The sequence below is a fragment of the Erithacus rubecula genome, assembly GCF_903797595.1.
Source record: "Erithacus rubecula genome assembly, chromosome: Z".
Lineage (NCBI taxonomy): Eukaryota > Metazoa > Chordata > Aves > Passeriformes > Muscicapidae > Erithacus > Erithacus rubecula.
The window spans coordinates 25,111,358-25,132,987 of NC_136661.1; the positions used below are offsets into that span (position 1 = coordinate 25,111,358).

General features: G+C 44.7%; 2 protein-coding genes across 5 annotated transcripts; one reads left to right on the forward strand and one right to left on the reverse strand.

The window, feature by feature from the left end:
• The first annotated feature begins 720 nt into the window (after positions 1 to 720).
• On the forward strand, positions 721 to 14,638 carry LOC306814571 (uncharacterized protein). 3 transcript variants are annotated; one of them, XM_079330736.1, is made up of 6 exons: positions 721 to 1,211; positions 8,314 to 8,851; positions 11,399 to 11,539; positions 11,934 to 11,999; positions 12,558 to 12,648; positions 12,999 to 14,638. In XM_079330736.1, the coding sequence occupies exons 2-6, from the start codon at positions 8,329 to 8,331 to the stop codon at positions 13,204 to 13,206; spliced, it is 1,029 nt and encodes a 342-aa protein (XP_079186862.1). In that variant the 5' UTR covers positions 721 to 1,211; positions 8,314 to 8,328; the 3' UTR covers positions 13,207 to 14,638. The 3 variants fall into 3 exon arrangements, with proteins under 3 accessions (XP_079186862.1, XP_079186860.1, XP_079186861.1); XM_079330734.1 differs by having other exon boundaries at positions 732 to 1,211; positions 8,387 to 8,851; XM_079330735.1 differs by having other exon boundaries at positions 733 to 1,211; positions 8,384 to 8,851.
• A 1,115-nt stretch (positions 14,639 to 15,753) lies between these two features.
• On the reverse strand, positions 15,754 to 21,533 carry NUDT2 (nudix hydrolase 2). 2 transcript variants are annotated; one of them, XM_079330738.1, is made up of 3 exons: positions 21,386 to 21,533; positions 20,016 to 20,164; positions 15,754 to 16,698 (listed from the first exon to the last, which is right to left on the reverse strand). In XM_079330738.1, the coding sequence occupies exons 2-3, from the start codon at positions 20,137 to 20,139 to the stop codon at positions 16,385 to 16,387; spliced, it is 438 nt and encodes a 145-aa protein (XP_079186864.1). In that variant the 5' UTR covers positions 20,140 to 20,164; positions 21,386 to 21,533; the 3' UTR covers positions 15,754 to 16,384. The 2 variants fall into 2 exon arrangements, with proteins under 2 accessions (XP_079186864.1, XP_079186863.1); XM_079330737.1 differs by lacking the exon at positions 21,386 to 21,533 and having other exon boundaries at positions 20,016 to 20,288.
• Between the last annotated feature and the right edge of the window lie 97 nt (positions 21,534 to 21,630).

Sequence of the window (21,630 nt, forward strand, 5' to 3'; positions counted from 1 at the left end):
GGACCCATCATCCCAGGGATGGCAAAGAGGGAGCTGCAGCATTGTCAGGCCCTGACTTGAGACCATGCCTTTGCATGGATCCCAGTACTGCACTGTCTTTATTTGACAGCTTGACCACTAAAGGAAGCACCTCTCAGCCCTCCAGCTGATTCCTGGTCTCATGGGCAGAGCTGGAAGATGTGACATTGGTGCCATTCAGGACTGGACCCCAAAAGTGAAAGTGATGCCTCCATTTTTAAAGTGTTTTTGTGCAAAAGGCCAAATGATTTATTAAAGTGAGAATGACCTCAGCAAGAATATGAGACATACAAGAGCTGAGAGTATGTGGCTGAATGGGAACATCTTGCTAGCAAAAGTGAACTTCCACTTGCCCTGCTACTATTCAGCTATTGGCCTTGGCTGCTTTTCCTTCAGGAGGGATGTGAGGTTTTCTCTCCTCCAGAGCCCAAAGTGATGCCTGAAAAGCCAAATTCAACCTGAGCAACCCTCGGGATGATCATCAGGATAAACCCACAGCAGGGAGCCTGCTCCCCCATCCAGGAGCTCAACTCCTCCTTCCATCACTCCCTGTCTCTAGGACAACCACAGCTGGTGTGTGAGCTTTTATCTCTACCATGAGCTATAACACTGCCTAAAATCCTCTTGGCAGGAATAATTCTCTTGAAAGAGAAAACAACCCCGTGACAGCACGGCCAAGTGCAGGGTTGCAGCAGACACATCCCACGCCCCTCCGAGCACTGGTGCTGAACTTTGCTTTTCCTTGCCAGGGCAGCCCTGCATCCCCTCTGCTCCCAGCCCTGGCAAAGGCAGCGGGCCAGCCTGCTTAGCATGCATCTGTCATTGCTGGGAGCAGCCACTGCTGCTAAGGAGCCGAGCCCGGCGGCCGCGAGCATCCCCGGCCAGCGTCCCCCCCATCCTGGCTCGTCATATGATTTCTCCTAAGGGACAACTGCTGAGCAGGACTGTGTCTCCAAGCTGATCCTTTGCTGATAAGCCAGCTGCCAAGCCTCCACTGCTGAGACAAGAGAGCTTTTCTCTTCCCAGCAGGGTTTTTCTGCTGTGAATGACAGAGAAAGGGGTAAAAGTGAGCTGCCTGGCAATCCTCGTGGGCGAGAGGCTTTGGGGGTTCCCTCTTCCCCCATCGTGCTGGCAGATCATGGAGCTTTTCAGGCTGAGCCTGGGATGCATTTGCCTCCTTCCTTGGCTTGAGGGTAAGTTTTTCTTCCTTTGGGGTAGCTGTAAAGTGGGAAGAGAAGGGCCTCTCAGGTTTTAACCTGCTTTCCTGCTGAAATGTTGTTGGGCTGCAAAGCTCAGGAGCCCACTAGCTGTAAAACAAGTGCCGACAGCACATTGCGGGGCAGCATTTAAAATGGGATTAAAGGTACAGAAAAGTGAGGCACAGGCTGGCAAGGTGCTGGGCTGGTTGGGCCAGGGATGCCATGGCAGTATGCTGGAGGCTTTTATAAAGTGCTTTTAAGCTGCTAAGAGTAGTGGATGAATAAACCTGCCCAGGGAGGGAGGGAGGCAGTCACTCAGTGACCTCCTAAGAACTGATGTTCCTCCTGGTCCCAGCTGCTCCTTCCCAGCAGAGTTGAGTGAGCTCAGAGCATGTTAGCAGCATGGGGGAAGATAGTGAGAAGTGCAGAAGTATTAGTCCTGCTCCTGTGGTGGTCAGCTGGGAGCAGGATGTGGTGGGAAGCTGCAGAGTCTGCACTGTTCACCTCCATGGAGCAAACTTGGTAGTGGCTCATGCTGATATTCAGCTGCTTTTTGAGGTTGCTCCAATCCTGTATCCTGCCCATGCACAGGAGTATTTTGAATCCAAACAGCCCTCTTTTTGACATGCATAGATAGATGCAAAAAACAGAAGTCACTGCTGGGCATCATCCCAGAGATCCAGAGCAGTGATACCCAAGAACTGTTTCCCAGGAGTGGTGCTACCCATGGTCTCACCAATCACATTGAGGGCATCAGGGGAATCTATTTTCTTTAAAAATGGGAAAAGTCCCTGAGCTAATAAGCCTTTTTATTTTGCTGCTATAACTGAGATGTCAGGTTGAAAGCTACTCATTGAAATAAATCCCTTAAGTTCTTCAAGGCTCATTCAGTCCCTGAAGCTACACGGAGAACAGCCCTGTGGTTTTACAGGTTACATGCTCAGAGCTGTTTAAAATCCCTCGACCAGAGAACTACAGCTATTTGGGCTGCCCAGCTGGGATGTTTATTCCTAAAGACAAACCTCAGACTGGCACGTCTGACCAGCTACTTTCCATTCCTGGCTCCACATGTGAGTGTTCCCCAGGATGCTTTGAGAAGTTACCCCCAATTTGCTCTGCAGCTGGGTAACAGGAGAGGTTTGTGCTCCTACAGGTTTGACTTCTGCTCCATCTACTGCTCTTTGCTGTCTATCAAAAGTTGCCAATCAAAGTGAACAGAATCTCTCACTTTGTAAAGCCCCAGGCTGAGGGTATGTTCCTGTAGTGTTAAGAGGGGATGATGCATGTGCATTTTTTAAAAGTTAGAAGAGATTTGGTTATGACCTGGAGATGACACCCTGATGGCATGCAAAGAGAACAGAACAACCTTCAGGGTGCTCTTCCTTGCCTCTAAGGTAGAATCTTGTCTGGTGTTAGAATAAAGTGATTTTTTACTGCTGCCATGCAATAGAATCCTCATGCTTGTGTTTTATTAGTGAAGGAGGATCCCAGGGAATTTCTTGTCCTTTCTAGTGTAATGCATTTGGTGCAAACAGCCATTTCATTTCAGCCAGATCAGAATTAAAACAATAAAACCATCACTATTTTGCAGAAAGGAATTCATCTTTCCAATGCCTGGATATGCCCAAAGAAGCTCAAAGAACAGAGCACAAACATGTTCATGCCTGGGACTGATCTCCTCCTGCAGCAGCTTTTCCCCATCTCCTCCTGCCTGGGACTGATGAGTTTTAAGGCTGCTGGCAGGACAGAGATGCTTGTTCTCAATAGACCTGTGAGGTCTATTGACCTCTGAGGGGCTGGTTTCCTGCTGAAAACCGGAAATCCTGGAATTTCCTAAGCTGGTTCTGACAGTTGTTTCTTTGGAAAGTACCTGCAAGCAGAGAGGAGGTGAAAATTAGTTTAGATGTCAGAAAAAAATCAGACATCAGAAGAAAATTCTTCAGTGAAAGAGTGGTTGGGCCTTGGAAAGGGCTACCCAGGGAGGTGGTGGAGTCATCATCCCTGGACTTGTTTAAAAAAGTACTCAGTGCCATGGTTTAATTGATGAGGAGGCATTAGGCTAGATCATAGGTTGGACTTGTTGATCTTAAAGATCTTTTGCAACCTAGTTCATTCTGATTCTATGAAAAGTTCTCTTAAAAAGCCAAACCTAACAGTGACTCCCTGAGGTGCAATGGGCAGTGGAAGTCAGGCACCAGCAGGAACTGTGCCTACATGCACAGAAAAAAACCTGCTGAAACAGAACTGCATTTAACACTGACTCTGGACCCCCATGCACTGGGTGTGAGTCTGTGGTGGCTATGCTTGGCATCTTGGCCTGATTCCATATCTTGGGAGCACTCTCCCTCCCCTCAAGCTCATGGTAGTGCTGGCTGCTCCCTGACTCCTGACACCCTGACCTCAAAAGGCAGCCCAAGGCATTCTGCACTGAAGAGGCAGAAATGCCAAGCTTGTACCATAGTTCTATTCCCCCTATGTTTACTTTCTAAATTCTACTTTACATTTTACATTTACTTTTCCAGCCTCCAACTGTTTTTCTCTTGGGGGATTTCCTGGCTGTGGTGTGTTTAACTCTTCAGTAGCTGCCAGATGTTCTCCCTTGGTTTGTGCAGGCTGTCCCTGGCAGAAGCACACAATGCCTGGATGCAGAGACATTCCTGCAAGCCTTCCCTTGGCAGCCCTTCTCCCATCCAGCATTAGTCCTTGACCACTCAACCCCTCTCCATCCTCTCCAGACCTCTCTGGATTTTGTACATATACACCATATCCCCACCTCAGAGACTGGGTTTTTTTCCCACTTGCATCAGCTTTGTGGTGACTTCACCAACCTCCCCTGCTTCCCATAATTTACAGAAATTTTCCATGTCAAAACCTTTCTTCTCTTCCTATGGCTGCTCTGCTCCCTTTGAGCCTTTGCTGAGCTACTTGGTCAAAAGTGGACCTTGCAGTAATGTGGAAAGATATGAAACCCTGTTGGTCAACCAAAAGCAAGATATTCTTAAGAAAATAGCAGTGGTTGGGAAAAAATACAGGCCAAGCTACCCCAAGCAATTTGGAAATGTCTTTGATCAGACATCACAGGCAATGCTTAGAAACAGCAGAAACTTTCCCAGTCACACTGGGATTACTGGTAACCAAGGCTTTCATAGTGGCATTGCCTTAATTAGGAACTTTGCATGGATTTTGCCCCTAATCCTACATGGAACAGCATGTCCCAAGGGTGGCCATGCTGCAGAGAAGCAAGGGCCTGTATTTGCTTGCTTTTCTATCTTGTAACCAGAGAGAGTGTCAGTATCATAGGACAAATGAGCTGGCATCAAGGGCCTTGCTAGAAACTGTTTATTTTGTTCCTAAAAATACAAAGAGGCCAAAGTGTCCAAGTATGAGCAGCCCAAAGCAGGCATCTACTTGGGCTCTGTGGGTAAGGTTGGCATTTTCCAGAGACCTTGAGTCCCATCCTCAGGGAGTACACTGGATGCTTTGGTTGCTCCAGGTTAACATTCTAAAAATGTTAGAGCTCATGGCCTTATTTGTCAGACCACTGAGCAGCAGGACTTGGGATGTCATTTTGTCTCCTGAATAAAGATTCTTGGTGCCTGATGTGTATCTCAAAGTAAACATCCTCCAGGTTTAGTTGTGGGTGTGCCCCCTATGACTGTGCTGCTACTGTGCAGGTAACTAACACAGTGATTGTTTAGAGGGGAACATAAAACAACAAGGACTCTACAGAGAGCAAAACACATATCTCCTGCTGGGTCAAACAGCAGCACTCTTCAAAATGTAATGAAAATACCCAAAACTTTCAAATAGAAAGTCATTGCCAAGATAGGAAAAGAAAAAAAAAAAAGATTGTGGCATGCTTAATAATAAAACCTGTAATAAAACATGAGAAAAAGACTTGGATCAGCAGCCTAGAGAGAGAATAAAAAAACTGCTAGCAGAAATTTTCAAACATTATCTGAAGCAGGAACTTGGTGAGGGGCACAAATGCAAGAAGGGCAACCAAAAACAGGGCAGTAGAAAGGCTGAATGGATTACTGGCTCTGGTGCTCACTTCAGACATGGTCAGGGAGGTCATGGCAGTCACTCTCTGCAGTTTGAAGAGTGCTATCAACAGAATTGGCTGCAGAGGAAGTTTTAGGAGGAAAAAAGGAAGGATAAATAATCTGTGGCAAAGGACCAGTCCAAATGCCTTTTGAGTCACAGGAGTTACAGGAAACCAAAGATGGCATTAAAAAAAAAATCTAAGGAGTGTAATAAATTCTTATTTAAAGCAACCTCGATACCAAAGGGCTGCATTACAGCAAGAATGCCCCTCTCAAGAGAGATCCTTGCACAGCCTAGGGATACACTGATCCCTAGGCTCCACTTCAGCATCAGGCAAGTCAGTGGAAGCAAACAACATTTACAGAGAGATAAACATGAGAAAAGTCAATGCAGCTTTCATAATGGGAATGTCTGACATCCATGATGGTATCAGTAAGAACATAAATGTGCTGAGCTGATCAAGGTCTTGTGTTTGCAAAAGGCTTTTGATAAGAATCTTCCACCAAGGCCCTTAAAAAACTCAATTCTCCTGGAGGAGGGGAGAGACCTGGCCCAAACAAAGAGATGGAATAAGCTGACAATGACCACAGCAGTGATTGTATCAGAAGGTGCTCAGAAAGATCAGAAGGGATGAATAATGAAGCAATTAAGTTTGTTGATGCCAGAAAGTAATTAGGAATAATCAAAACTCAAGCTGACTGTGTGAAGCTGCAGAAGGAGCTCCTGATACTGATAGAGTAACAAAATTATATTTTTCTTTGAACTTCAGAGTTGAGAAATATAAGATAGTGGGCAAAACCATTTTACCCATAAATACCCAGTGATAGTCTCTGAGTTACTTCATAGAGAGCACTGGAATGGCTGCCCAGAGAGGTTGTGGAATCTCCCTCTCTGGAGGCATTCAAACCCCACATGGATGTGTTCCTGTGTCCCCTGCTCCAGGTGATCCTGTGTTGGCTGAGGGATTGGACTGTATGATCTCCAGTGGTCTCCCTTCCAACCCCAAAAAATCTGATTCTGTGATTTTTGGAAGGAGGCACTGGCATCTTGTCATCTTGAGTGAGCTCTTTACTTGTCTGATTCTTACCCTCTTCCTCTATTAGCAAATGTTAATGGCCCAATCTGCAGACAGGATCCTGGGCTCAGCAGATGTTTCATCTGATTGAGTGCAGTTGTCATTTTCCCCTGTTACACTGCAATGCATGTCTCAAATTACTACCTTGGAAATGGGTTTCTCACAGATAAGCTGAAGCAAAGAAGAGAGAATCCTGAATTCCAGATTCTAGGGAAAAATGGCAAGGGTGGGGTGGGACTGGGGGGATTGTATTCATCCATTTCAATTTTCTAAAATTTATGGGGAACTACATAGGAGACCATTTCTTATTGCCTTTAGAGGCTAGCAGAAACTCAGATACAAAGTGCATTAAATATCTTACCTCCACCCAGTCCTCAGTAAGGGTTAAAGAGAACAGGACTTATAAGGTACCCACAGATAGCCCAGAAATTTAATTTCCATTTAAGCACATTGGTTTGGCAGGAATTGCCTGGATTAGTGGCTGTCACAGGTCCATGAAGTCAATATCCCAGTGCAGACACATTGATCAGACAGTCTCAGAGACGGTGCAGAAGCACTGTGGTTTCTGGCTCCTCTCCTCAGGCATTCAGGCTGAGCAGAAAGCCCTGAGCTGTTTTTTAAATGTTTCTGGGGATTTAACAGCCTCAAGGCATTATTAATCTAGCAGAACCCTAGAATTTCCTGAGAGAAAAACATGGGAACTCCTTTAATCTATTGTTTATACTGTTGTTATTGTGTACCAGCTTCTGTTTATACTGTCATTAATCTTTTCAGGTACTGAGCCAAATACTTATACTGGCTTAGTATTGTTTCAGGTTTTTGTGGTTTGATTTTTTTTGGTTTTTGGGTGTTTTTTGTTTTTGGGTTTTTTTTTTTTTTGTGTGTGTGCTTTTTTGTTTTTTTTAATTTAGGAGGGGAAACTCTGTAGAAATAGTTTAGATAAAAATCAGTGTTCTTGCCTAACATCACTTTTCAGAGTTCTCTTATTCTTTATGCTCAGTACTATATGCTGATGACTCTGTCTCCTAGGGAAAAGAAAGAAAAAACGTCACTGCAAAGGCTGAGAGTTGCATGTGTTATTATTAAAAGATTCTCAGAATGTTCAGAAATTTGAAACTCGTATTTGTATCCATCTATCTTAGCCATTAAATACACAGCAGAAAGTACACCTGCAAGAGTGATTGATGGTTTACCACTTAACATTTTTCTCAGGATATTCACAGGCCACACCTGATGAAGTTATACTGAAAACAGTGGCAATCCTTCAGCTACTGTGATGATATCCATCCTAAATCATCTAAGATGTTGGAACAATTACAGAAATTGCTTCAAATTGTGTTTCTTGTGGACAGCTGCCACATCTCCCTCTTACAAAAGGATTTTTTAAAGTAGTGCCTTTGTTCCTAAGGTGCAAAGACCAATGTCAGATGTACTAAATCCAAGATCATTTCAATACTTACATGAGCTGCCTCATCCAAGTACTTACACACTTCTGGTGGAACATGGTTTTATCCCAGTACTGCTTGAATATCTGCAGAAGCCACTTAATAGAAAGTGTAGCCCAAGGTGCCCTAAATAGCCCCAGATGAACAGCATGAGGGGGATTTCAACTGTGCTTTTATTAGAAAGATTTGGCCTGGATAGGGGCAAAAGATCCCTCAAATCATCTAATTATTTTAGAGGGAGGGAATGATGGCTACCTAGTTAAAACAGTTGAAGTACTGAATTAAATATATATATATATATAGGCAGATATTTGATAGAGGCATTCAAGTTGGAAGGATGTTTTTCCTCATTAGTTACATAACTGCTGCTTTCCTCTAGCATTGCTCACGGCTATTTGCAATGCACAGCATATTTGCAGTCCCTTTTTTCAAAGAAATGTCATTCCTGGAAATTAGCAAGCTGTGGGAACTGTTTATCCAGGCATGTCCATCCAGGAAAGGACTGGTGGGTTACCTCTTATTCCCCCAGGGTATTTACAAAGAGATGCATTTTGCCTCAGACGTGCACAGCACTAAACCGCGCTCTGATTGTACCGCAGTAGCAGAGGGACAAGGCTTCCTCATAAGGAACACCCGGCTGGAAAAGTGCATCCGTGCCTCCCATGAGACCAACAGCATCAGCCTGGCCAGCTGCAAGGAGCACTCTGGGCAGCAGCAGTGGGGCTGGGACCCCGACACGGGCGCTGTCCTCAGCCTGCACAGCCCGCGGTGCCTGGCGGCGCGGCGGGCGCGCCACGGCGCTCCGCTCCGGCTGGAGCCCTGCGGGGACTGGGAACGCCAGGCATGGGCCTGCAGCAGGAAGGGACACTTGACCCTGCACAGCCTGGGCTTCCACCTCAGCACCAAGGAGGGAGGCCACAAGGTCTTTGTCTCGAGGGAGAAGGACAAGTTCAGCAGGTGGAAGACGCTGGCAGGTGAAACCATCTGTGCTGCTGCCCGGACTGCAGCTCAGAGGCCCAGCAAGCCAACACAAGAAGCTCTAGACACACGTGTGTGGATCTATCAAAGTAAGATGAGCTAGATTTAGCGTCTGATAACATCTAACTTTCATGTCATCCAAGCCACCTAACACCAGGCTTGCTCCCATTCTAACTCATGTTCACCTGAGCCGGAGAAACACCAAATGGCTCCAGCTCAGCCCCACGACCTGGCACCACTGGTTTCAGGGTTTTCCAGAAGCATGCTAAGCCTTACATGGTCAGGTCTCCAAAATCCAGCCCCATTTCTGAGGACACGCAAATATTTTGGTGAAATATTTCTGAATTGGTGTCCACAGCTAACAATAGTGGAAATTGCTTGAGCCTCCCAAGCACAAAACATCCAAGGAAGTCTCACAAAGCCAGGCACTTCAAACTTTGAAAAAGCTTCTGGTACTTTGGGATATCTTTTTTTGGTAAGACAACAACTGGAGGCAGCTGAAAACCTCTTTTAAACTTGTATGAATTATTGAGAAGCATCAGAAATTAGTGCTTCAGTTTCTGAAATTAGAGTTCTCTTCTGTGAAACCCCTTTCACTAATGGAACTTTTCATTGCACCTTTCACTAATGATACCTAGTTCTAACATTTATTCCATGTTATTATTATCCTCAGAAGTGAACCTTGCTCCTGGTGCCCAATGTAGTCATAAAAGAGACTGGTGAATGCAGCAAGTAGTGAGAGGTAGCTTAAGTGTTGCCCTCCTTTTGCATTAAAAAATTCCAGAAGATGACATCAAAATTATTAAAAATCTGGTTTATATTAACTATTTACAGCCTAGGCATTTGCTGAAGAGAATACAACACTTGCTTTCACAAGTGTTCACTGTCCTTTGTCTAGACTGGACACAGAAAGGAGAAAAACCCTGGTCTTGTCACAATTTTAGGAGTTTGACACAAGGCTACCAGACACCAGGCATGGTCATTTTACCAAGATGTGACTGTGAACATTTGTCACATGCCCAGTGAAGCCCACTGCTGGTCACTGATAATTCATGGTCCAGTCTGCTTCCTGCTGATAAAGGTGGTTTTTGGTTGTTCTCTTGTAAAGTTGTGTGCAGAACTGAGACCTGAAAATCACATTCAATTTCTCCTCTCTTCCTCTTCTTTTCTCCTTTCTACCACACCAGAGACCCAAAAAGAGCTGGTGTTTGTAATGGTTTATATGTTTGTTCACTCTATAGGTGATAAAGTCTCCAACATTGCTCAGGGAAAATTATTTCCCTGACAGGAGGCTATTCCTTACCTTAATGGACCTAATGAGATTTTGAGCTCTGAAGAAATGAATAAAGAGAAAATGTGATGCATCTGGTTGGCAAAAGCAGAGGGATTATATGTATAACGTTTTGACACAGAGAGGCTGTATCTAATTTGAAATAAAAAGAGATACATCAGCTGCTTTGGCTGTCATGTGCAGAGAAGGTGGCTGTTTCTCCCTCAAGATTTTTAATTAGCCAACTAGAAGGTCAACATGTAATTATCACAATAATTACAAGTGTTAGTGTTTTAACATTAAGTTAAATATAGACCAATCAAATTAAATACCATAATAGGTATTTAATTATATACCATAATAGGGTAGTTAAATATAGGCTAAGAAATGCGTGGAACATTTAAGATATGGAAAAAAGGCATGTGAAAAGAGCATTTTCATTCCCCAAGGCAATGCTCCTGCCAGCCCAGGGCTGCCTTGGGGCCAGGATCCCCAAATAAGGCTGTGAGGGTAAACACAGAGCAGCTTTTGAATCAGGCTGTGCCACTCTGTGGATCTCATGCAAACTCATACTTCTCCTATCAATCCCATGGTTCAGTCTACTGGAGGGGACCTCTGACTACTCAGTAACACCACAAAGTTCTATGTGTTTGTTTAAGCATTGCTTATCTACCTTATAGCTGCTCAACAGACAATTTCTACTTTTGTGGGTTATCTGCTCAATAAATTACACCTGTGTAGCTGTGGTGTGGGTGCTTATGCCACAGGATGGGATGGGGTTTGGATAGGCAGCAGGGAGCCCTGAAGTCATGGTTTTCTTGGTCTTGGCACGTGCATCATTGCAGAAGAGGGATGAATTGCTGACACCAAACTTCCCACAACCTCTCCTCTAGCAGCAGTTGTTTCCCCACACACCCTACTCTGCAGTAGGACTGGAAGGCAAAGGAAAATATTGAGCCTTCAGAAGTATGGACTACTCACCACCCTTAGGATCCCATTTTATATCTGCAGTGTTGTTAATAGCTGTGATTCTTTCACTTGCCTGCTCCTCATACATCATCCTTTAACAGCTGGCATTGCACTCATCCTTTTAAAACCAATGACCACATCTACCACCAGAAAACAAGCTCTGCTTTGGTTTCTGATTCCATCTTGAGAGGTTCATTTCAGCTTTAAAATCTGTGACAGCTGAAAGCCCCTAATAAACAGAATGAGGTGATTGCTACTGCACCACATCCCTGCAGGGCAGAGAACCAAATCAGCAGGGCTGGGTTCCCTTTCCCTACTGGACAATGAGCATATCCAGGTTCCTGTACAAAAAGTAAATGTTAATCACACAGATTTGTTTCCTTTGTTTCCTTCCAAGCTAAAACCATTGATTCATCAAAGATTGATGCTGTGGACAGAGAGTCTTCTGCGAGCCTGACTGACTCCCCTCTGGCTAACAAATTCAACAGCACACTGTCTCCACTAAGGACCAAACAGGCACAGCTCCCAGCAAATGAGGGTGAGCACCTTTTTGAATGCATAAACAAGAACAGCAGGAAGGAAAGTGTGGGCAGCATTTCGAGGTTACTCAGCTATTTTCAGTGGTGGAAAAGCACCTGAGCATTTCTGAAGAACTTCCATGTGTACCCCTGAGTCCTTTCACCCAGCATGCTGAGGAGTTTCCTTTGGCAAGCAGTTTAGTGATACAGGCTTAACTTGGAAGCATAGCCACCAACTGTTTCAGGTACAATAATCAGCTGTGGCTGGGGAACACCAAGTGACAATGAAGTTTCCTTTTTCCTTCTGGGTGCCATACAAAGGGGATTTGTGATTACACCAAAGCATCATGAGGAATCTGGGCCCCTGGTCCAGCTGAAAGCTGCTAACTGGAGTCTTTCTACTTCTTTTACTAGATCCATCCCACAACCATTCCAAGAAGCATGGAAATCGGGGGAAAAATGCTGGGGCCAGGCTTGCAGGTAGGTCCAGAGATCAGCCAGAGGAGGAAGGGACCAGGTAGATGAAGGTTCATTGGTGCCCCTGTCCTTCCCACTGTGACAGATACGTTTCCCTGAGGTTCTGCTGAGGATGCCCAACAGGGAACAAGGGCACAAAATTACCTGTCAGAAGGACTCTTTTTAAAGATTAAACAAATCTCCACAGGCCTGTGATTAAAAAAAAATAGTAAAAACGTGAAAGTGCTTTGTCCCAGCTCCTCAAGAGAATTAGGCAGCTGCTAGCACTACTGCTTTCCCCCAGCCCCTCTTATTTTGTATCAGAAAGATGCAGAGTGGAGAAGCATAAGATACCAATGTCTTTGTAGCAAGAAATAAAAGCTTTTTTGGCCACCTTCAACAGAAGGGTGATGTGCAGTCTAAAAGCAACTGTAAGATGTTAATTTGTAGACAAAGCACTTTTCCTGTTATTTGGCATTTTCCAGGGACATTACAGGTGATTTTTTGCAGCAATCGTGGCTATTGTATAAGAACAGGGATATGTACAGCAAACACGTGATGCTTTCTCTCACACCCTTTCAGGCACGAATTGGAAGACTGCCATGCTGGTTCTCAGCCCCTTGGCATTCATACTGGGATTAATAATACTGACACTCAATGTTCACTACAACAAGTAAGTGAGAGTCAGGTTCATTCGCTTTGCCATGAGCAGCATTTTAAAGAAAAACTCCAACATCTCAAAACAAAAGTCTTGGTATTGGCACCTTTCCCCATTGCACATTTGATGTTGCTGGCTCCCAGCAGATGGGTCTGGTCACCAGTGTGTCACCCTTGGTGATTCCTCCTCTCTGCAACCCAGTTGATCCATCCCACTCACTGACCCACCCAAGCACAGCCACTAATGCTGGCTCCTCCTCTCCCACACATCTTCTGCTGTCACTGAAGGGGTGGCATTACAGTCGCTGATGTAGAGAAGCAACCAAGCGACAGACAGGTGCAGTTATTCTCTTCTTCTCCTCGTAGGAAAAAGAAAATCCTGTCTGCCCTGAAGAGCTCTCCAGCCAGCAGCAGCAGAGCAGATTTAGGGGAGCCAGCCGCCCTGCGGAGAGGCGCCCAGCCCTACCTCCCCCCATCCCGCTCCCCCTCCCTGAGGCACGGAGAGATCCTCATCGAGTGGAAAGATGGGACTGTCACTCCTCTTTTTGACAACATCAATTACCAAGTGGACTAGCTCCAAAGTGACAGAGCTCTTGTTCCATCCCATGTCACTGCTCCCACCAGGAGGAGTGCCACCACAGCTGATCTCCTCCCTACCCTTGCTGTTTGGACACTGTTTGGGGTCTTTTTAAACACTTGAGTACTATCTCCTTGCACAGCACAAGGTTGAAGCAAGCAGAGTAGATTGTTTGGTTTGTATAGGCACATGATATAACTCCTGAGCTGCTTTAACCCATAACAAACCCCCGGTTTCCTTAAAATAAGCTGGAACTTTTGCTAGCTGCAACTGCCCATTGAACCAAAATTAGAGTTACTAAGCATATGAAAAAGTGAGTCTTTGAAGACAAGGCAAAAGGTAAAAAAACAGAAATCTTGATGATCCTTAAATTCTTAAGATAAAACTAGCTGCCAATAGACACAGAAGGCCTTCAGTTACATTGTCAGTGTGATAATGCAATTAATAAGCATTGCCTTCTATAAAATCTCTTCTAGGTATCTGCCAAAATATTCAGCCCCACTAAGTTGTCAATAAAGCAGCAGCAAGTCATTTTTCTAACTTAAAAGGTACCACTCCACTGTCCTCTCTGCATCACTGCAAAAGCCCTGCTGAGAGAGCATGTGTCTCTCAAAACGTTTCTATATTTAGGATGTACTAAACCTTATTATAACACACATCCTCTTTTATTATATAGACTGGCAAGTAATGTCAGTCATGCTTGTTGGGGATATTTCATATAGAGCCACTTTATACCAGCTTCAGTCTCTGATTTCCTATAATCATATGGAATAGTCAATGAATAGATATATTGCTCCACCAGAGCAGTAATACAATTCTTTTTCTTTTAGATAGGAGTAAGATATTATTTTTAGCCTTTATACATCTTATTTCAGCATAATTACCTGTGACTGTCACACTCAATCCTGAGCTTTTCTAAGTGAAATTTGCAATGTCTTAGCACTTTCCTAAGATTGATGAATGTGTGCTTTATTTCTCTCTGATTTTGAGATGATGTAATCATGGCTATAAGTCAAGAATTATGTGGAGAAAGAAATAATAAAACCAGGAAATTACAAGTATGAGCTGTGTCAGTGTATTTGTTCAGTAGAGCAAGGGAAACCATACGCTCACATCTCTTACTTGAGCAGTGCCTTTCACTTGACCTAAATTAAACTGTTCTGCTATTTCAGTGTAGCTTGGACTTCTCTTGAGTTTGGTTTTATTTAACCTACAGCAGAAGTAAGGTCTCTCCAGGGAATTTAAAATCTCTGGGTTTTGTTTGTTTGGGTGTTCGGGTTTTTTTCAATTTTCTTTTTAAATGTAAAAAGTTTACTGTCATGAGATATTATTATAACTAAAAACTCAACTGGTCTAAAAAAAAATACAAACTCTATTGGTTTAGGGCATAAATGTCATAGAGGTTGGAAATAAATATCTTTGCCAGGAAGATTATACCATAATTATTTACTGGAGGGTTTCCCAGATGCTCCTTGGGAAAATATTTTACTATTAGACATGGGCAGAGGAAGAACTCTTTCTTCACCAATAAACAGCAAGAATCAGAGTTAAATTCTGACTTTCCAACGTTTCCACTTCAAATGAAACCCAAAGACTCTGGGATCAAAAAATGCACAAGAATCATTTTACCCACAAACTTTGCGGGAATACATTCTGTACATAAATCACTTTAAATGCAAACACAGTGCCTGACCCATTATCACAGTTGCACCCCTTGGAATTTTGTCCAAGGATCACATCAGTGCACAGCACTGGTCACCCTCCAAAACCCTGACAGGCTTTGGGAACACTAATGGCACTACAACCATTCAGCAGTGCCATTAAAAGGGAAGTCCCGGCTTGGAGCTGAGCTAATGTGTTTTCCAAAGCACCAAATGCCTGTGTTCACTACTGCTGAATGGGCAGAACCATGATTTGTTAATGGCTCTCTAACTCCATCTTAATATGCTAATCTTGCTCATAAACACGAAGCAGCAACACCATTGTTTACACAGCACTGATTAAATGGTAGCTCAAACAATAATGAAAAACCAGGACTGAGGCTCCACAGGCTTTTAACTCTTCTCTTCCACTCACACTGGTTGTTACATTCTCTGCCACCATCTGAATGAAACACTTCTGAGCAGTGTTCATAATCAAAGTCTGAATGTAATGTGGAGGAGCACTGAAGTTTTTTATCATGCATAAAAAACACACATATTTATATATAAAAGCTTTCTTATAATGCACTCCTTTTCTTGAAAATATAAATATATACAATTTTAAATCACTCCACAGGAAGATGATGGAGTGACAAGCAAGAGATTCCTGCCACACTGGTACCAACATTATTAATGTCTGCTGCCCCAAAAGATGCGTGGCTGCATCCATAGAAGCACTAATAGTATAAAGCAGACACAAAATTGCACATGAGCTTGGATATCCTGTGCAGAAAGCAAATTAAGTACCCCCTCCCAACCCCCTGGAATATGTATAGCTAAGGTGTCTGTTAAAGACCAAAAAAACTAAAAGAAAGAGGCAAAGAACTTCAATTTACCACTTAAATACTGTACTTCAATCATTTACTAAGATTCTCTGGATGGAAAATGTTCTCACAACAGTACATTAGGGATGTACATAAATTCATGATACAAACAAAAAATACCTGAAATGATCTGACAAGTTATCCCTGCATATCACTGGAAGAGCTGGGAAAAGAACTACTGTTTCTTCATTTGAAATTCAAGGTATGACTTCTGCAGTAAGCATTTTGTTATTAAAAATCCCCATATGCTCATTTTCTCAACTCTCTAGCTTTACATCAGCAAGTCAAGATGTATCAAGTGTTTGATTTTTCAAAAAGACCTGTGGTTGTTCAGCACTTCAAGGAATAAAAAGAAAGGGAAAAAAATAAAAGTAAAAGAAAAGGAGACAGAGGAAGTCTTTTGTAAGCCCTAGGCTTCAATTCAGACATCTCTGGCTTATGGTTCAAACAGACTATGCTTTTTTGTGCTAGCTAGGGGAGACAAAAGCACAATCTCTTTAAAAGCTCCATGTATCCTCACTGAATTTCTAGAGATTAAAAAAAAATGAATTCTACATTTCTGCAGCCATATAATTCTTCCTCCAGTTTAAAACATAAAAAGCAGACCCATCTCCTCAAGAAATCCCCTTATACTTCAGAAAAGAAAACCACTTATTCTCTGGAGCAGAGAAACTGATGCACTTCCTTCAGCGTTGCTTGCATGTCCTCATATTCTGCAAATTTGCAGGCATCCTCCAGCTTCAGCCACTGGAAAGCTTGGTGCTCCTCTGACAGCTTGATTTCCGTGTTGCAGTCCTTCATTTCTGCCAGCCAGTACACCACGGTCTTGGGCTTGCCACGGACAGGGTAGTGCAGCTCTTTCCTGTAGCCCTGGATGAGGGTGAGCTGGCTGGCCTGCAGACCAGCCTCCTCCTGTGTTTCCCGGAAGGCTGTCTGCAGGTCATCCTCCCCTGGGTCCACGTGGCCTGCCAAGAGGGTGGAAAAGTAAATCTCTGGGAAGGAAACTCACATTTTGCTTTAATCGGGAAACACTGGGAGACAGAGATGAGAGTACATGGTAGGTGACACAGGATGGAAGGGAAATTGGAGAACAGAGATTGCTTTTCCAGCTCTTGTGTCTTGATTTATCTTTGTCTTGTAGCTTTTAGGATCACTGTTTATCCCTCACCTCCTGAAAATTCCATCGGCCTTTCAGCACCAGACATCTTTTCTTCCCACTTCTCCCTTCCACTTCTGGAGTAGTCTACACCAAAAAGGAGCAATGAGTCCCTCATTTTTCCTTTATCTAGTTAGAGTGGAGACAAGTCATCTGAGAGTCTTAATCCTCTCTCAACCACATCCTTTCACATAAGCTTAAGGCTCAATTCTGCAAAACTCTCACTTGTGCTAACAGTCCAGAAACAACAGGACCAGGTATCAATATACCATTTAAAAGGTGGGTTTCATTTAGGAAGCTAGGGATTTTTTTCTCTGCCATACTCCCCTTTGAAACAACCAACAAGTCTTTCACCAGCAGGGTAGCTCTCCTAGGACACATAATTTATTTTATGTTGCTCAGAACGAGAGGTGCCACTACAAACAACGGGTAAATATAACACGTCCCCAGCCGTTTGTACTTTTGTTGAGAAATGTCAGATTTGGTTTTCTCATGAAAGCTCCAGACCAGGACATAAATAGAACAAGACAAGCAATACCTCCAAAAAGCAACATAGCAGGAGCTGGAACATTTTAGGAGGAAAAAAAAAGTTTAAGCTCTATTTTGTCCCTGATGTCACTCTATTTTCTATGTAGCTGGCTGCAAATAGTTGTAATTTCATCGCAGAGATTAATTGTTCCTCAGGTCCCAGGTACCCAAAGCCCCTTTTTAATACCACAACTGGGGTATGCAGGAAGCTGTTCTGCTTTTGCAACAGGCCCCATTCACTTCCCTGCCTCTGTATGGGAAGTATGGATCCCTCTCACACCATGACATCACCTCAAATGTAAAATGCACTTTTCTTTCAAGCAGCAGCTCTGCAGAAAAAGCATCTGACATCGATACCTGCTGATAACCTCAGGTCTAAGCTTAGTAAGTTGCCAAGTTTGTGCAATAGAGTCTACCTGGAGGGCAGAAAAAGGACAGCAGGCAGCACCTCCCACACCACAGCTTTCAGATCCTCCCACCTGTTTCCACTAGTGCAGTTCCAATAGATGGAGAAGGAAAATGAACCCTACATCCCCTTCCCATCAGCCTCAGCTAGTGCAAAGTCACAGTCCTAGGGGCAGAGATAAGGCTGATGAGGCTCATGCGAGGGGATCCAAGCAAGTCCAGCTCTTATAATCCCATAAGAGTTGTTGCTGCTTAGAGAACTTTCAAAATAACCAACTACACTGTAGCTGTAAAATGCCTTTTGTGTTTTGAGAGACAATTACAACTTCTCCTTCTGGCTCCTGCTCCACGGAATCCATGTCATCATCACATAAAAGTTATGTTACCACATTGCACTACCAGCTTGCAAGACCACTCCTATCAGAAATATTATAAAATGGAACAGCTTCTCTCCATTAAATTCCCCCAAGTCAATACCAAGCTCCTACTACAGGCCACCATCAGAATGCGACTTTTGATCTCTAAAATCTTAAGCAGTGTGTTGAGGGAGGTGATTCTACCCCTCTGCTCTGGTGGGCAGATGGGTGCAATGCTGCATCCCCTCCTGGAGTCCTCAGCAAGGGAAGGACATTGACCTGCTGGATCAAGTTTAGAGGAAACCATGAAAATGATCACAGAGCGGAGCACCTCTGCTTTGGAGACAGGATGAGAGAGTTGGGGTTGTTCAGCCTGCAGAAGAGAAGGCTCTGGGGAGGCCTTACAGCCCCTTTTGCTGGCTAAACGATGGTGGTTTATAAGAAAACTGGGAACAGACTTTTGAAAAATGCCTGAAGTGACAGGAGATGGGCTCCTGCTTTTCACCTAGGAGAGGGCAGGCTCAGAGAACAGACAAAGAAGACTTGATTTTATTATCAGGGTAGTGACACACTGGCACAGGTTTCCCAGAGAGGTGGTGGGTGCCCCATCCCTGGAAACATTCAGGTGGAATGGGACTCTGAGCAACCTGCTCTAGTTGAGGATGTTCCTGCCCACTGGTGGGGGCTTGGATTAGACTACCTTTAAGAGTCCCTCCCAACCTACACTATTTCTCAGTTCTCAGTATGTGAGATGCATGTTTTTGAGATGATTAGGTCCCTACCAAAACACCTACAAGTAATCTAAATTGTTTATCCAGAATTTCTGTGTTCCCAGGGAGACTTCCCATAAGGGTTTCTTCTCACAACAATAAATCATGTCCCAGCAGATGTTTTTTAGCTTTCCACTAGGCTGCAAACTCAACTCCCCTAGGCTCTTGGTGGAGCAGACAAAGGGGGAGGTTTGGAAAGTTTTGTTCTTTCCCTTAATAGGAGAGCCTAGCTGACACTGTTAAAAGATTTTCTTTCCCTCAGTTTGCAAGTTCTCATTTGCAAACTGCTGCACCATGCTTTGAAAGCACCATATTTTACAAAAGAAGTAAAAATTATTGGGAAGAAATCTCAGGTGGTAAAAAAAGGCATGTAAGAAGATCTACAGGGAACCTGAAGAATTTCTGTGCTGCACGTCTCCTGGTACATGTGACCATGTACTAGCAAACACTGGCTCTGCCACGTGCCTTTATCGAGGAGGTGCTGCTCTGTCCTGGGGCACAGGGCTTGTTTTCTGCTCTGAGGCCTCACTGATAACCAAGAACAGCTGGTAAGGTTAATTCTCCTATCAGTCCCTCTCATCTCTACTGCATTAGGCAAGTGATTATCAATGATCTCCTGCATCTTCTAAGAAGGGTGTATTAAAGTGTACTATTACAGGTTTCAGTTTGCCTTCCTGCAAACTGTGACCCCTCTGATCACACACGGGTCCAACAATCCTTCACTGGCAACGGTGGTGAAGGATCAGACCCGAGGTAAGAAGGTAGAACATTCCCTCATGACCTCACTTCAGCTGTGTGAATATCTTAACAGAAACATCAGAGACCTGAGGAGCTCGGCTGAGTGAGCTGAGCCCCCACCCAAATCAGCTGTGCCCAACACTTCATGCAGCCACAACCTGCAGAGGATTTCAGTGCCAGAACTCCCACCTCAGATGCCTCAGGAGCACCATAGCACAGCCAGCAGCTACTCTCAGGTGATAACCACCCCTCCAAACTGATCTCAGCCAAAATTCATTCTGCAACCTGAGACCAATGACCTCCACGAGTGTTATCAGAACAAAAATCACCTTTGGGTGGGGTCCAGTGGTGGTCCCCGTAGGATGTCTGAAGCAGGAGGTACTCAATGCTGTTAGGGGATGGTGCTGGCTGCAGCCTCCTGTAGATGATCAATCCACAAGCTCTCACAGCCATTCCCCTCTGTCAACCACACCAGGAGCTGTGGAAGAGAACAAAACTTGGGGCTCAAACATGACCAGCTGTATTTATTTAGTAAAAAGATCGCAGCACAGAGAAAAAGTAGTCTGCCCCTTTGCAGTTACTACAGATTTAAATTGTATCTTATTACCTACCTTTGAATTGTAAAAAACTTTCCCTTTAAAACAGGGAAATAAGAACCTAGAAAAAAACTTTAAAAAAAAAAAAAAAAAAAAAGAATGTTATTGAGAAGCATGAAAAATGACCTGCATGCCATTTCTTTGCTGCTGGTAGATTGCTCCCCATATTGTGGGGAGAGGAAAAAATTACAAGGCAAAACAAAAGCCACAGATTAACACTCTGAAATTTTTCCACTACAAAACTCCAAAGACCCTGTGCAGAAGTAATACCTCAACATTACTGGAACTGGCATATGGAAATAATTGCTCTGGACGGTTTCACCGGAGCACAAGATTGTTCAGGATATCAGAGGGAAAACTGAGAAAATGCATGACAAAGGACAGGCTGCCTGATGTCTTGCCTAAACATAAGGCTGTCACACAAAACTAAAAGCTTCTTGGCACGTGTTAAGCACTGATTTGATGTAAACAATGCGGAACACACCTACAAAATATTGATAAATATTGTGATAAATATTGTCAGCAATAAGCTACACAGCCAGCAGGTCTAGTCCCATAGAGAGAAACAGGGAAAGCAATGGAGACGAGTAATTCACGTTATAGATCTGGCCGATCCCCAGCTCCCTGTAAAGCTTTGCATTCTGGCAGAGATGCATATTTCAGTAAATAACTTTATAGAACACTATTTTCCTGGGACGTCAAGAGCGGCATCACTAAGCACCTCGAACTCCCAACACGGGAAACCACAACACCGAGCCCCCCACCACCAACCACAGCCCTGGATGACGCTCGGCTCTTTTGGTCAACCACTTCGAACGCTCCCATTAGTTCCTGATCAGCCACAAGGACAACACCCCCGCTGCGGCCCCCACAGCCCCGGGGCCGGCCGGGGAACCAGCACCACCTCCCGTGCGCGCCTGGAAGGACAAGGACAAATCCCAGCAGGGCCCCTCCGCCGGCGCCTGGCGCCACGCAGCCCCGCTGCCCTGCCCTGCCCTCTCCTCCCCGCCCGCAGAGGGTCGCGCCCCTGTCCAGGGATGGGGACACCGAGAACGGGGACACGTGTCACCCCCACAGCGGCCAGCATGGACCCCCGCCCTCACCTCTGCTTCCGGGTCCTGCAGTGGGCGGAACCAGCGCGTGATTGACGTCAATCTTAACCAATCGCAGCGGCATCGCTGCGAGCGGTAGCCACTCCCCTCTCGTCCCGCCCCCCGCCTCCCCTTAGGTTCCGCCCCCATGCCCGAGAAGGCCTCGGATTGGCCTCTCGCCGCCGGGACGTGCCCCGCCCTCCCCCTCCCGACTCTCCATTGGCTGGCTGTGCGCGCGAGGTTGCGCGCGGGCGTTT